Source organism: Acanthochromis polyacanthus, chromosome 1 (assembly GCF_021347895.1).
Source record: "Acanthochromis polyacanthus isolate Apoly-LR-REF ecotype Palm Island chromosome 1, KAUST_Apoly_ChrSc, whole genome shotgun sequence".
Classification (NCBI taxonomy): Eukaryota; Metazoa; Chordata; class Actinopteri; family Pomacentridae; genus Acanthochromis; species Acanthochromis polyacanthus.
The window spans coordinates 6179825-6196765 of NC_067113.1; the positions used below are offsets into that span (position 1 = coordinate 6179825).

General features: G+C 39.7%; 1 protein-coding gene across 1 annotated transcript in view; it reads right to left on the bottom strand.

Annotated features, from left to right (window-relative positions):
• Positions 1–5457: 5457 nt before the first annotated feature.
• Positions 5458–16941, bottom strand: part of syne3 (spectrin repeat containing, nuclear envelope family member 3) — a 47484-nt gene continuing 36000 nt past the window's right edge. Inside the window, exon 18 of the mRNA XM_051950322.1 lies at positions 5458–13780. Within this exon, the coding sequence (XP_051806282.1) occupies positions 13598–13780 (183 nt within the window). The 3' untranslated portion in view covers positions 5458–13597. The remainder of the gene's footprint in view (positions 13781–16941) is intronic.

Below are 16941 nucleotides of genomic sequence, written 5' to 3' on the forward strand. Positions count from 1 at the left end.
AAGAGGCTGCAGTGAAAGCCTGGAAAAGCATCACAAAAGAAGAATGCAAAGTTTGGTGATGTCAATGGGTCACAGGCTTGATGGAATTCTTACAAGCAAAGGATTAGCAACGAAATATTAAATCTTATTCTCTTGAATCTATTTGGAGTCTGTTTCAACACTGTTGCTCACATAAAAAATTGGTGTTCATTACAAATTATGCTGTCTTCTAATTTGTATCAGATCCAGATGTAAATACCTGGAAATAACAACTGAGATGTTGATCTCTTGTCTTATATTCATTTTTTGATGTCAACCCCAAATGTTTTCAGTCTACAGCAGAAAAAGAGGAGTTGGCCTCACTGTTTCAAAGTATGAAGGATTGAATGGTATTAAATGCATTTGAAAAGTCAGAGAACATAATCCTGACATATCCGCCTGGTTCATCCAAGTGGGAATAGACCTGATGGAGCACGTAGGGGGTTGCATCGTTCACTGTGACATGAGAACTGCAGAGAGTCAAGCGCATAGGCAACCAGTGGTCTCAGAAAGTGGTGAAGAAGCTGCTGCTCTTTTCTCTTCATGAAATGTAAAGTGAGGGACACCAGTCTGTCCTCATTCCTCTACGCTTTGATGATGCAAACAGATGAAAACAGCAGTATTCTCACTATAACAGTAGTTGGCAGCAACCAAAAAAGAGTGAAATTAGAGTGAATGCTGAATTTCACTACAACAGGTGGACACAAACACAATACAATTTAGAGTTGCCAAATAAGTGAGGTACATGTCTGAAGACTGGCAGAAAACCAGAGCACCCAGAGGAAACCTGTACAGACACAGATAGTAGACGGAAACTTCACGTTGAACTGTAAATTTTTCATGGACGAAATCTAATGTAAGCAGGTGTAGGTCAAGACATAATCTGAAGAAAATAATGCAAATTCAATATCATTGTTACAGCACTTCTTTCAAATAAATGCTTCAGCAAAGATAGCAATAAAACAAACAGACGGAGCACAGAAACAGGTTTATTCAGTCATAAATACCTCCCTATCGACATCTCTACCACAAACACAAATTCCTGCCCTCTCTTTTCTCACCATAACTTCCTTGTTTCAGCCCCGGTGTTCATGTTCCTGTCCATCTGTTATGTGACTGCCTCGATCCAGAAGACTGAAGGCAGCCAGAGAACACACAGAGACACAGAGACACACACACACACACACACACACATGCAATTAGAGAGGGCAAGTCCACACTTGACTACGTAAACACAAAGCTGATTCACTTTGTCTAATTTCAGATCCAGCCAGTCACGTTTCATTAAGCATTCATCTAGGCTAAGTGAATACACAGATTATATTTTGTAATCATGAACTCTTGCAGATTTTGTAAAAGCAGCACAAACAAGACTAGCACAAACTCAAGAATAATCTACATCATAATAATAATAATGTCATAGTGTGTTTTGTTTATTTACAACCATCAGGATTTAAAAAATAATCCAAATAAAACATCATAATTTGATCAGTCTATAGCTGTTGTGACTTGCACAATGTCCTCTCCTTTCCTACAACCTGTTTAGTTTTGCATTCTCTCCATGACCTTATTTCTCAGGTTACACATTTCACTGTCAAATCAGCAGCAGATCAGCTGGCACCCTTAGTTTGTCCTTAGCTTTGACATTATGCCGTACCAAATGCTAAATACAGACTGCCATGACAGAGAACTACTGGAAAACAGCCAGCATAGTCTGGATTTTGCTGTTTGAATATTTGCACTATAAGTAAGACTAGCACATGACTGTATGACAATCAACTGTAAATAAACAGAGGTAATATGTTATTGTGTGTATTTGTTGACATTATGTAGGACTGGAAAACCACCATCAAACACCAGCAATTCTGAAATATGCAGTGTTGTGATTGCCATGACAGACGAGTGACAAATTAAAACCTACATATGGTGTTGGGCCATTACGTGTCACCAGACCAGCTTCTGTGCAACTTACCTTTGAATACCCAAGTTTCTAGAACTCTTGTGAAGGAAGAAAACACCTTTTTTCAAAAAGCTGTTCCCACATTTAGCGTTTCAAATATGATGAGTTACAGAGAGGAAAGCAGTGTGTAAAACCTTGGCCTAAGATCTCCCATACACAGAGATCTCCATATGTGCAGGCTGTTAACCAAACAGCAGATCACTCATTTAAGTCCAGCAGGCTACTGTATTGAATTAGTTTTCAATTTGAATAGTATGTGCTTAACACGCTGTAATTCGTTATGTGGGTGTTATGAGAGAGAAACATGCCTATCTGCATCAGTCCTGCCTTAAAAATGAAGGTGATTGAGTAGACTCACATGATTTGTGAGCGATGTCTTAATATTTTAGTGGTATTTTATAGATAATTTAAAGGCGAAGTCTGTAATTCTGAAGAAAGGTGGTGTGGGCCATTTCCTCCCGTTGCTCTGATTACATTTGAATGACACAGTGCCATTTTCTCCATAATTCAGTTTGTGTATAATGGGGTTTTATTGAAAACGGCTGGTTACCGTTTCTGCCCTGGTGATCATGTGTTACAACCACATAAACGACCAGTCACAAGCATGGACACACCTCCTCATTCAATGTTTTTTCTTTATTTTTATTACTGTATACATTGTAGATACATTCTGAAGACATCAACATTTTGAATCAAGATATTTGGAATTATGTAGCAAGCAAACAATTGTGATATAACTCGGAACGTGTTTTCTATTTTAGATTCCACAAAGTAGCCACCCCTTGCTTTGATCACTGCTTTGCAAACTCTTGGCCTTCTCTCAATCAGCTTCATGAGGAAGTCACCTGAAATGGTTTTTACTTCACAGGTGTGCCTTATCAAGGTTACTTTGTGGAATTTCTTGTCTTCTTCATGAGGTTGAGACCATCAGTTGTGTTGTACAGAAGTCAGGTTGGTCCACAGTCGACAGCCCCATTTGTTAGCATTCATATTATGGCAAGAACCAATCAGTTAAGTAAAGAGAAGTGACAGTCCATCATAACTTTAAGAAGTGAAGGTCAGTCAGTCCAGAAAATTGCAAAAACTTTGAATTTGAATATATTCCCAAGTGCAGTTGCAAAAACCAGCAAGCACTATGACGAAACTGACTCACAGAGGACTGCCCCAGGAAAGAAAGACCAAGAGTCACCTCTCCTGCTGAGGATAAGTTCATCTGAGTCACCAGCTTCAGAAATCACAAGTTAACAGCACCTCAGATTAGAGCCCAGATAAATACCACACAGAGTTCAAAGGCCCCGTCCACACGAAGATGAAACGCTGAACAGTTTCAAAAATGATCGCCGTAAAGATGAAGGCATCTCAGAAAATGTATGCGTCTACACGAATGCACTTGATACGCATGGAAACGCTGTAAAACGCATGCCAGACCTCTAGTGACGCTGTAACGATATGACGGAAACACGCGCAAACAGAAGAAAAAAACTGTGGGCATGCGCACTTGCGGCAAAAGTTGTAAACAGAGAGCTTCATCAGCACATTTGCTACACTGTACGCCGCCATTGTTGTTGTCGTGGCCGCGTGTGGTGCATGCGTGTCAATGAAGATACAAAACTATGACGCAAGCGTTTCTGAAAAGCAGCGGATCGCCCGTACACACGGAACTGCGTAAACGGCGTTTCAAAATCTTTCCACTCTGGAACCCGTTTTCAAAAATGATCGTTTACAGACCCCCAAAATGCCGTCTTCATGTGGATGATATGCAGATTCGGCAAGAAACTTATGTGTTTAGACCTCGTTTCGTCTTCGTGTGGACGGGGCTCTAGTCGCAGACACATCTCTACATCAACAGTTCAGAGGAGACTGACCAATCAGGCCTTTATGGTCCAACAGCTGCTAAGAAACCACTACTAAGGAAAGGCAACAAGCAGAGGAGATTTGTTTGTGCCAAGAAACACAAGGAATGGACATTAGACCAGTGGAAATCTGTGCTTTAGTCTGATGAGTCCAAATTTGAGATCTTTGGTTCCACATGGGGCTGCACAGTGACGTAGTGGTTAGCACTTTCGCCTTACAGCAAGAAGATCCCCGGTTCAAATCCCGGCCTGGGCCTGGGATCTTTCTGCATGGAGTTTACATGTTCTCCCTGTGCATGCGTGGGTTTTCTCCGGGTACTCCAGCTTCCTCCCACAGTCCAAAAATATGCTGAGGTTAATTAATTACTCTAAATTGCCCGTAGGTGTGAATGTGAGTGTGATTGTTTGTCTGTATATGTAGCCCTGCGACCTGTCCAGGGTGTCCCCTGCCTTTGCCCGAGTCAGCTGGGATAGACTCCAGCACCCCCGCGACCCTAGTGAAGATTAAGTGGTGTGTAGAGAATGGATGGATGGTTCTACTTGCCATGTCTTTGTGTGATGCAGAAAAGCTGAATGGACTGTCTACGTGCATGGTTTCCACCGTGAAGCATGGAGGAGGAGGTGTGATGGTTTGGGGAGGGTTTGATGGTGACACTGTTGGGAATTTATTCAAAACTGAACACACAGAAGCAGTCATGAAAGTAAAGAAAAACCATTAAATGAGAAGCTGTGTCCAAACTTCTGACTGGTAGTGTACATACTGGCTGACTCCTTCCCTGGTAGAAGATGTGTCCACTAAACAAAAATACAAATACAGTGTGTAATAGTTTACTAATATTTACCTTTTCTTTTAAACAAAGGGGAATAAGACATTTTTGGGTTCAAACACACAGCATTTTGACAGCAGTTATGGCTCTCTTGAACAGCACGCTCCTCAATACTGCTGTGTAGCCAGGCAGAAAATCTGCTGAAAAACAGAGTGAGAAGCTTGGGTTTAAATCCTGAAGCGCGTAGAATGGAGATGACTCTCAGGTGAGTCTGATGATCGCCAGCAGGAGGGAAGCTGGTGGCAACTTCCAGAGACACATAAACATCCACAAAGGCTAATTTCGGCATCCTCGTCTCCTCCGAACACAAAACTTAAAAAGTTCTCATGAAATAGCCATAAAGAAATGAATCTTTGATCTACGCATACTGAGCTGTCAGAGATTAGAAAAAGATCTATGATGGAAAATGCTGCACATTTATTAATATTGGAGCTTCTTTAGAAGAGAGGCTGTGCTGGTATTTGTGTTCGATGCATTTGGCAGATTGTGAGCTCCAGATTGCAGCACAGCTCGGTGGGCCTGGCTGGGAGGCCGAGGTGAGAGCGGCGTGGGAGGCTGCACATGCCATGCTTTAAGAGAACACTCATACAAACAGACACAGACATGTAAATTAGGTGATGAAAATAGCAAAAATAATGTCTCTGGAGAAAAGTGGAATGCAGCAGCAGGAGGAAGCAAAAGGACAGAAACAGACAACACCAAGGAAGTCTGGTAAACTCAGGTAAACTGATGTCTCTCTGAGATATAATGGTTTCTGATTTAGAAAGGAAAATGAAGAATAAAAAAGGATTAACTTGCATTCTCTTCTGAATCACTTTATATTCATGTATAATGCATTCTCCACAATTCAGTTAAATACAATGACATGTACACTACTTTCTGCTGACAATCCCACAATGCAACATTTAACAGATGACAAACAGACAACGCTGGAAATTACAATGAATACTAAGTGTCAGAGTAATTTCAATTTACTGCTTACTATTGAGTGTCTTTTAGTGAAGGTACAACTATACAAAGTGTACCTCCATGTTCACTTTTGCAGATACTGTAAACTAAAGTGTTTAAGGATGAAGCTGGAATAGTAAATATAAAAACCCCAAATAAGGCATTAGTCTGTTTGCCAGTACCAACACTGCACCACATCTGCATCCCCCTTTATCAGTTTATGAGTACATATTCATGATTTGTCATCTGATGACATTCTTGAAGATCACCGTAAATTACGCATCGGTGGGGTTTAATGCACTTTAATGTAACTTAAACTGATTCCAAAGGTGTCTTTTCCTCTGATCCTGAATAAATGCACTGGAAAATACAGGAGCTCCACAGACAATGTCAAAAGATCACATTATCAAAATAAAATACATTCCATTCAATCTAATTGAATAATAAAAAAAACAAAACATTTGTTAAATATAATCTCTCTTAAATAATCTGCTTCAAAACTTTGATCAATTATGATTGTATTAATTTACACAAAGAATATTTCACCTGTCAATACTTCTCTGTTCATCTTCAGAATGAAAAATGCAACAACAAAAAAATGGCATTTAGTATATTTGAAAATAACAAAATGTGATGCAAATATTTCCAATCCTTTCTCAAGGACCAGCTGTGCTCAGGAGTTTTAAGTCATTTCATATGTTGCATAAAGAATTGATGGGTATCAAAGGACGCATGCAGTGTTTTTGTCTGACATTAATCAGGCTTTTACTATTTCCAACTGTTTTTATTGCTCAGTTGCATAAAGCATCGACGGGTACAGTATTAATGTCTGATATGAGCCTGGCATTGTGTGAGCTTTTCCTGCACAGTAGAATAGTAGAGCAGTGCAATAAGCGACTGTTTCACTAAAGCTAGTTACTGCATGAGTTATTATTATGAGCTATGGGAAGCTTAAGACTGCCATGATAAATATGGTCTGTACAAGTGTACGTAAATGGACTGTGCAGTGTGTTTGAACACACTGCTTTAAGGCCATGCTACCTACATATGTATGCATATAATGCTACCTGAACTCCTGCATTGTGTACAAGATGATTTGAAAAGGATCATTTCATTTTATAGAATTGACATCACCTCAGAGATTGGCAAGAAACAGCATACACCAAGTGTAATGAAAAAAAAGATCATTTACTGACTACCCAACCCAGGTCTGACAAACCATCATGATTTTCTTCACTACTACCTTTTCCATTACTTTTGCTTAAGGAAGCCTCATACACCACAGTTTTGGACAAGAATTACATTTAAAACATTTCCATACCCGCCAAATTGAACTTTAAACGAGAAGTTCTGAGTAGTACTTAAAGCAAACTGGTACGTATTTGATATAACTGAATCATTAAAAATTAAATCCCGATGAGCTGATTCAAAACTTAATCACACTGAGAAATCAGTGCTGATTTCCAGCACTAATGATGATACAGGCTGATACCTGATACGGCCATGATAATCCATAAATACATAGTAGCGCCCTTTCAATTTCTGGCAGGTTTCACTGCGTCCTGACAACAAATGTGTGAACTGACTGTCCTGATGTCCTGTAATAACACCAGCTCTTGGTTGATTCCAGGCTCTGTTTCCTCTCTTTCTCAGTAAGTTGGCTGTTGTCCTCTGCACTAGCACAAAATGAAAGGAACTAGTGATCATGCTACGTCCAAAAACAGTACTGAGACTGTCAGTGTCAGTCTTGTTCTTTATGGGAGTTTTACTATTATGGATAATTTACACGGTGACAATCTAGTGATGCTGAAATGTTACATCTTTAAAATCTTCAAATGTCCCCACCTGTACTCTTTCATTCAAAAATAAAAGATGAATTTAACATTGAAAGAGGGCCATGCTGTAGTGCTCCTGTTGTATAAGAAAGGAGATGAAGATGTTAACTATTACCACAGCAACATAAGTTAAAAATACACATGCACCCAGCCAAAAAGAAGGAAAAGCAGTAGTGGCATTTCCGTGTATTTTTATGGGAGTGCGTGGTGAGAGAAGAGAGAGAAGGTGGGATGCAACAGTGATTGCTAGTGATTTTGGAGCTTCTATAAAAGAGGTAGTTGCTAAGACTGACAGTTGGCATTAAAACACACAAAAAGCCTATAGCTTTCTAACAGTTTTTTGTTTAAGCTCGACTGTGAGGAAGACCAGTCTTCATTTGCAAGCCAAAATAGCACCTTAGAGAAGCAAAAAAAAGTCTCATGATTTGGTTGTACAGTTGAGACGAGGAGCACAGACTGAACAGAAGAAAACTGCTTGAACCCCACAGACCCAAGAACAGGCTGGGGAATCAATACTGGTCCTTCTTTTTACAGACCAAGGATGAGTGCTCTGAGTCCTCGCTAACACAGAGTACTGATACAAGTAGCTAATATTAAAGTGGGATTTCTATTATAAAAAATAATGCAGAAATGCAAAGACTTGGAGCGCCACACCTGTAACAGCCTGTAGTTCAACATAGTGGCAAGAAGAATCCACAACAATCCACTGCATAGTGCAGCTAGTTATTAGTGGTAAAGCTGAAGGCAGGAATGTCCTGCAGTAAACACTCAGTGTGCTGTTTCACAAAACAGATTTTGGGATGTGGTGATCGTACCAAAATCCCATATTTTCAATAATCAACAATAGTTGGTTGTCAAAAGCAAAGGAGTAAGTTAGAGTTTATATTTTAAATTTTCTTTTGGTTCTCTGAGGCAACGTTTGCTAACTTTAGCTAACGGTTTGAACTGTGCACTGAGTTGGGCCTAGATGTATTCTCACACTGATTATGTTAAATGAGGCTTTTTGCAGCTGACCTCAGAACAGAGCTGGGTTTCCTTTATTTTTGTCAGTGTCTCCAAACTGCTCTCATTCACCCTCTGCTACATTTCTCCTTAAATACACTGAGCTTTATGTAGTTTTGGCATAAAGTGGTACCGAGTGTGTAATATCAGAGAAATGTTGTAATTATGCGTGTGATGTCAGCACACCACTAGAACAGATCACTGTTCTAAAAAACAAAAACTCTATTCCCTTCATTAGTATTAGTGGATGATTTGCTAAAAGGGGAGAAATATATAAACAAAAATCTTAATCTTTTGTGAAGGAGAACAAAATAACATGCATAGTTAAATATGTACTCTCAAACATTAAATGCTACCTTCAGAATTGTCTCATGTCAGCAAAGGAATATCTCAGGATGTCAAACAAACACATTTCAGGAATTCTACTTTGCTGCTGTGGTATTGAGAACTATGCTCATTTAAGACCAATCATTTTCTTTGGCTTCCTAATTTACAGTCAATGTCACTAATCCAATGTGCACAGAAAATAAAGGGATAGTAAACATTTAAGTTATTTGGGTAGCTGCTGTTTAAAATAGCTTTGAATGTGTCTTTATGTAAGTTGTACCTGCTGCCTTTTAGCCACGTCAAAAGTCAAATTTCTATCACTGTCGGGACGGACAACAAAACTTATCTAATTACTTCACCAAGGAACACGGCGGAGTTATGAGATGATCACTTCCCACTACCTGCTACATATTTAGGTCACGGGATCTGTACATAACGTACACATGCATAACACATGCCTGGGCTCAGCGCAAGGTCATTTGGTTTACATCTGTATTAAACGGCCACCTTCTATGTCGCCACGATTTCTGATCTAACTAATAACAAACGCCGCATTTTGATAAAATATATGTTGCATTTCTGACAATCCCATATGGGGGAATGAACACCCATGGTTGAATACTGTGCTCTCAAAGTGCTTTTGTTCCATTTGTTCTAGTTGTTCTATTTGTAATAGTCCAGGAGAAGATGCTGTGGTGCATTTAAGGGGAAAATGGTGACTTCTGTAATTTATTTATGATTCTAACACTGACTATTCTGTCCATGTGTGACGATAAGTTATCCTACTACTGTAAGTTACAGTACTATAAAATGTGCTTCCATTGTTATTCAGCTACATGTTAAAACAATATCCAGCTGTGAAAAAAAATGATGTAATGGTAGTTTATAAACTGTGACTTTGTGCGACAGCTCACTTGTATCCAGATGAAAGATAGAACAGAATGTAATACACTGTCATTTAATGATCCGTATTGATTCTGTCTCCAAAGTCTAGGATAATTATACAAAACAGGGGGATTTTGGTTCCTTACCACTAGTGCTGCTCAAAGGAATTCAAAACAAATTCTAGATTTTTTGGCTTCATTGTTTATAATCTGTAAATATCTTCACATTACTATGTGATAATAAGGCCTGTTTTTGTTTCATTTGGGTCAAAATACTGCACAAACATTAAAACAAACTTTGTCAGTTATACTTCAAAGAACTACATGGAAAAATATCAATCATCATCATCGTTCAATGTCTTGACGGTGAAGATCCTCCTCTATGAACTGCTTGTGATTCTTCCCGTATACTGCCTTATCCAGCACTGAATCAGGCGACCACATCTGTGTGTCCACACTTTCCTGTCTGGGATTGGGTTTGCACTCTTAAACTAACTAAAGTTTAGAGCTAGGTTTGAATTTGGTGATTTTCGAACATGAATATTTATACTTCTTGTAGCATTTTTTTTTTTTAATTTCTCAGATTTAGATTTGTATACTTATTCTTTTACAGTCTGTCGTTGTTGCTGAGTACTGCAACTCTTTACGCCACGTCAAACTCCTTGTGTGTGACCTCACTGCATTAAAGGCTTTTCTGATTCGTCTTCTCTTGTTCATTTATCTGATATGAACTGTCCTCCTTTAGCTTCTAACTGTAGACTGTCTCAACTCACAGTCAAAAAGCAGGATGATTTGCAATAGTGAAGCTGCTCTACGTGTAAACTTCCAGTAGGTTTATAAAGCTAACACGCAAGTTGTTTTTTTAACCTTAAAATCTTAAAAATTATTAAAACATCCATCGACTGTCTATACACCACTTAATCCTCATTAGGATTGTGGGGGGCTGGAGTCTATTCAAGCTGACTTATGCTGAAGGCAGAGGACACGCTGGACAGGTCAGCAGCAGGCGTGAACTAACCGTGACGTCACCCGTTGGTTTCACCGCCGAGAAAATGAAGACCGGATTTTGCTACTTCCTGGTCGCCATTTTGGATTTTTTGGAGCCAGTGACGTAAAAAGCGTCATCAAACAGGCTGGACCGGAGAGCAACTAGGGGCAGGACCAGTCTATGGGACTGTCAATCAAGTATAGCCACGCCCCCTGGCTCCGTCAACTTTAACGATTTATTTAAAATTCAGTATTGATTTATTTTAAGATCGGCCACCTGATCTCTCATTTTGACCATGAAAACTAACGGGAAAAAAATCCTGAGCTGTAGAAAATCAGTCTATCAAATTTAGTTTTTTCCAAAAATGAATTGGGGTCTATGGAGCAAAAGCTTTTTGGAGCCAACCCTAGCGGACGGCGTGATATTGCAAGTTTTTGACACTTCCAGGTGGGCTTCAATTTTGGAGCCAGATGCTACGTCCATCTTTATATACAGTCTATGGTCAGCAGTCTGTCACAGGGCTACACATGGAGACAAACAATCACACTCACATTCACACACACTGGAAACTTAGAATCACCAATTAACCTCAGCATGTTTTTGGACTAAAGGAAGCCCGAGTACCCAGAGAAAACAACCACGCATGCACTGAGAGAACATGCAAACTCCATGCAGTAACATCCCAGGCTGCAAGGCGACAGTGCTAACCACCGAACCACTGCCACTGCCACACCCCTAGTACCAAAACAAAACATTTTAAAATATAAAGCTGACCATTGTATATTTTATTTTTTTTTTGCAAACGAGCTATTCGATATTGCTACATAGCATTGGCACAACATTAGCTGAAGCACAGAGAAAATCTTGGCCAGAGTCCATGCTTCCACCCTGGTTGCATCTGAGTTGGACCACTAGAAAACACAGACAGTTTAATCAAAACTGCACCAGTTTTTGGAACCATTGGTTTGGAGCTTCTTGCATATGTTCCACATTTGCATGTATGGAAAGACTAACTTTGGCTTAGGATGTCTCCGTGTGAAATCACAGACATTTTAACTCCCACCAGCTAAAAATGAATTCTAGTCAGCTGATAAGGATTTGAAGACTCTCATAAAGCAAATGGCATTTCATGGGTTTAGATGTGTGTCTCCCTAAATAGTAAAAGTATGATTTTAAATTTATATTTTTTGGTAATCATGACAGTAAGAAGAGTTACACAGAGCCGTGAAGTGATGAAGTGTAAGCCTGTGTTTGGCTGCCACTATAAGACATGATGACATTTTACCAGCTAGAATCGCATGACTTTTCTTGTTCTCACACAAGACCATTATATTAGGTTTAAAAAATCTTCTTGTAACATAGGTTAATATACTGTTATAAGAAGCAACTTAGATGGTAATAAAATAACATATATGTGACACAGCGCACAATAACCAAATGTAGAAATGTAGTAAATGACTGAAGGGGGAGTTTTATGTTCCTTCTTATTGTCACCAAGGGCTGCTCAGTGTATCCAAGAGGAACTTTGGATTTGTTAGGGTTCTCTGTTCAACATTTTGTAAGGTCTTGCCCAGACTATGAGAAGTGCTATGAGATGACATTACTGTTGTGAAGTAGCACGATAGAAATCTGAATAATAACTTTGTTAGGTCTATACAGGCTCTAATTTTCTTTCTGCGGGCGCTGATTGGGTTCAACAAGTAAATAGTATCGTTCTAGTCTTATGAGATACATTAAAATACCATGATAAAGGGAGTTTATTGCTTTAATGTATTTCATTGAATCTGTGTTAATATGTGATAGTTTAAATAAAGTGATATGCTGAGTAACAAAAGTTCCTTATTAAAGTTAAATAATTTTATATATTTCATATTTGTAATATACATTGTATTACTGACATATTTTGATAAACAAAAAAACAACCTTTGTTATCATCTGAAACAAATCCAAGAAAAAAAAGTGAAACAAGAACTTAGAATTGTAGAAGCTTCAGTTGAAATTAACTGGACTTCTCTTGTAGGTTCATGACACCATTTCACCTCTCATCTAAGAGGCTTCTTCAGTTCTGACTGATTGATCGGGGAGTTTCAGAGTTTGAGGTCACTCCAACTCACATGGCTAATGGCCTATTAATGACCAGAACTCACGTCTCAAACTGTTGGAAACCACTCCATCTCCATCTGTCAGTCAGACCTGAAGAAAACTTCTGGATGAAAGTGAAACGTCTTCAAGAACCTACAAGAGAAGTCCAGATAATTTCTACTGATGCTGCTACGATTACTATGACCTGGATGACTGAGAATCTACAGACAAGAACCCATAATAGGCTGCAATAAATTGCCATTGAAGCCTCTGTAAGCTGGCACTGATGATCAAATCTGGAGTCCATTAGTGATCACTGAAGTAACAGAACGCTTGTCTGGACACATTTTAAAAAAGGTCAGAATGGCAACGACGTATTAAAATTACAACTGTAGTACACTGACCCCTCTGTGGCCACTTGTTCCTATATCTGGAAACTTTTAGAATAAGCTTTGACATCTGTACTCTTGTTGTCTTGTTGATCCTTGTTAATGGGTTGTCTGACACACAGAGAACAGATCATGATTATATGCTGTTGTTTGTTTTCTGCAGATGTGCCTGGTGCTCTACGTAACAGTTTCCTGCCAGACTGAAGTCCATCATAATAGAGATGATAAAGGAGGATTAAAGGAGCTATGAGAGAGTGACATGAGTAGTTTTTAAAAGGAGTATAAGATGGAACAATGAGTTCAAAACTGCACCAACTTTAGATTGATCTGAGAGTTGTGTGTTCTGGTTTGTGGTCTCTCACAGGGGAATGTGACATTTTAAGTGTTCAAGTCAACATTTCCTACACAAGCCATGGGCCATCACAGAGACACATGCTGCTATATGGAGAAAATTCAAATGTGACTTTAGGTCACAGGAAGTTTCCTATGTGGGTGGTGGTCCATCATAACGGAGCATGATGTTGAAGGACCGGGCAAAATTGTTGGAGAGGGAGCAGCTGTTTCCTTCATCCATGAGGGGCAGCAGGAAGGCCAGGAGCAGCAGAGCGAGGAGGAGGAGCCACAGAGGAAGAGCCAGTCGACAAACCCGCTGCAGTAATCCAGGCTTCTGCCAATACAGAAACAATACAACTTTAGCAGGACACAGAACACACTATGCAATAAGTCTGTATTACCTATGTTATAAAAGACAGACCTTCTGAAAAGTTGTGTCTTTCTTTGTCTGCCCCAGACATACCTCCCAATGATAACTCCTGGTCTTACAATGTTGTCATTTAAATGTTTCCAACTGCCTCAAAGAATACACAACTCCTTGAAACAAACATTTGGATAATTATCAGGAAGTAAGTTTGATTGAAAACACTGCCAAAGCCAGTAAGTCCACATTTGGATGTGGTCAGACTTGCACCACTACTGAAGCCCAGCAAATCTGTCAACTGCAGTCGGTACAACTGGACCATATCCTTACAAAAATCTGTTCAGGGACTTTGATGTCACTTAATTTCATTCTCTGAAGCAATCCTCACCATAACTGTGAGCAAAGGCACCAGCTAGCAACCACTAGCTCCCTGACAAAACATGATCAGTAGCCATGGCACATCGCATGTCGAGATAATTAACACTATGAACAGATGTCACTGATATATAGACTACTACTGTTATCATGAAAACTCATTTTAATGTCAACTGTTAATGCAAAGACCCATGTATTGGATCTCATCTCTTTTTTTAGGATTCTTTTTGTCAGATTTGGTTTATATCTGTGAGACTGACTAAAAGAACGATAACGATGTGATGACTTTGTGATCATTTATTCGCTGGGAAGCACAAGGCAAGCTTAGAAATAATACATCTGACACACTGGCTGATCGAAAGCCTGGAAAATAAAGGAAGTCTGAGCAATCACAAACCAAAATGGTAGAAGCTCACCCACACTGTCAGAAACATCTCCTCGCACAGTAAACTGATTAGTTCAGGCTTCTGCAGTCTTTCGTATTTCTCTCAGACTTGTTTTTCTGAATCATGTTTATCACCCACATCCATCTTTCACCTTCTGAACTCTGTCATCCAGCCTTACTGTCAATAACTTGTAAACCAAAACAGGCGCCTGCATAGAAAAACAATTACTAAGGTCCAGCATCAGATATGGACACTTAGGAAAGACTGAGAAAATCTTTAAGATGCTTGTGTCGGACTGTCATAGAAATATCACTTGCTAAAAACACAGAACATAGCAAGTGACTTACATACTGCAATATTAAGAAAAATGCCACTACTACCACTGTCTCTCATATACCTGAACCCTGTGACACTATTCTGTGGTAAAATATTAAGTTGACGCATTACTAGAAACAGTAAATTTGCTGATGAACAGTTTGAATCATCATGTACGTTAAAAATCCTGAGGGTTAATACAAACTGTCTACAGTGTCCAAAACACCACTTCTTGTGTACGTCTATGTATGTCTTGTATGTATCATCCATCTTATCATACCTGTATTCAACTGTGTGTTATATGTTCCTTGTTCCCCACCCTCCCTGTCTCCCCCTCTCCTGTCCCTTTCAACCTGCCGGCCAGCAGCAGATGGGTCCCCCCACATAAAGAGCCGGGTTCTGCTCAAGGTTTATTCCCTGTTAAAAGGGTGTTTTTCTTGCCACTGTCGCCTGCTCTGGGGGTTCAGGCATTTGGGTGCTGTAAAGCGTCTTGAGACAATCTGACCTATAATTAGCACTATAAAAATAAAATTTAATTGAAAATATTGAACATCCTTTCCTGTTGACACGCATGTCTGTTACCAGGTTCAGCAGGATTCCCAAACTGCGCTGGAGGGCCAGATGGTCCAAACTGAGGTCCAGGTCTTTCAGATCTGCCTGTAAAAGCCTTCATAGCCTTGTGGCTGTTGGCTACTACTTTGTGTAATTTCATGTTTGACTCTTCAAGTGTAGGTGCAGATGCAAGCCCGTCAACGACATAAAAATGTCTTACTAACTGCTTTGCATTAGCACTGTGCTTTCTCCCATCCTCAGCTGCAGCACACCATGCAATAATGACACGTGATCTTTTACTTTGTGCATTTTTCACATGCTTGTGCAGGTTATTATCTTCATACCAAATAATCTGAGGTTGTCTTTGTGTCTTTCCTGTACTACCCATCCATCCATTATCTACACAACTTAATCCTCATTAGGCTCGTGGGCGGCTGGATTCTATCCCAGCTGACTTAGGGTGAAGGCGGGGGACACTCTGGACAGGTCACCAGTCTGTCACAGGACTACGCAGAGACAAACGAGCACACTCACATTCACACCTACAGACAATTTAGTGTTACTAATGAACCTCAGCAAGTTTTTGGATTGTGGGAGGAAGCCAGAAATAATCTACACATGTAGGGAGAAAACATGCAAACTCCTTGCAGAAAGATCCTGGGAGGGCTGGGACATGAACCAGGGATCTTCTAGCTGCAAGGCAAAAGTGCTAACCACCAAGCTACTTCCTCTTCTAGAAAACAATTAGACATTTGCTGACCATCAGCTATTAATGCTTATTTTCTGAAAAGCAGGAGAACCCCCAAAAGGATGTTGTTTAAATCAGGGTTGATGCTAGAGGTACGGACCCGTACCTGTAGCATCTGTACTAGAGGTACGGACCCGTTAAGGTCACTGAAGAGCTGGCGCCGGTTAACTACTATTTGCTGCACATTACAGGCAGTTTATATGAATGACTTTGACGGCGAACATTGTATAATTGAACCAAAAATACACCGTCTCCTCTCACACTTTAGACATTGCAGTTTTTACGCTTTTAGATGCCGTGTCTAAATTGTTTGAAGTCCAGCTCCTACTAATTAGTTTACCGCGTTCAGTGGTGGAAGCGGCTGACGAACTCCATTGTAAATGTTCCCATTTAATTTCGGACGCTAATTTACAAGATAAAGTTAAGGATGTCGAATATGAAACAAACACTCGTGAATGGTGAGGAGCAGCTCTTTAATTCGGCATGAATTAAAAAAAACCCACAAACTCGATTTACTGTGATATTGTGAGATTTGTTTGTGGTTATGTAACTTAGCCATTCAACAGAGTCCGCTAACATTAAAGTGACTGACGTGCAGTGTCTGTGTTGACAGACGTAGAAAATACGTCAGGGTTTTGTTTAGGTTGTTAATATGTAATAGTCTGTCGCTACTTTTGAAGGTAAAAAAATAATTGTAGTTTGCTGGCTGTTAGTTCCGCCATTTGTTTTGCTTGCTGTTTGTGCTTTATTAGAAC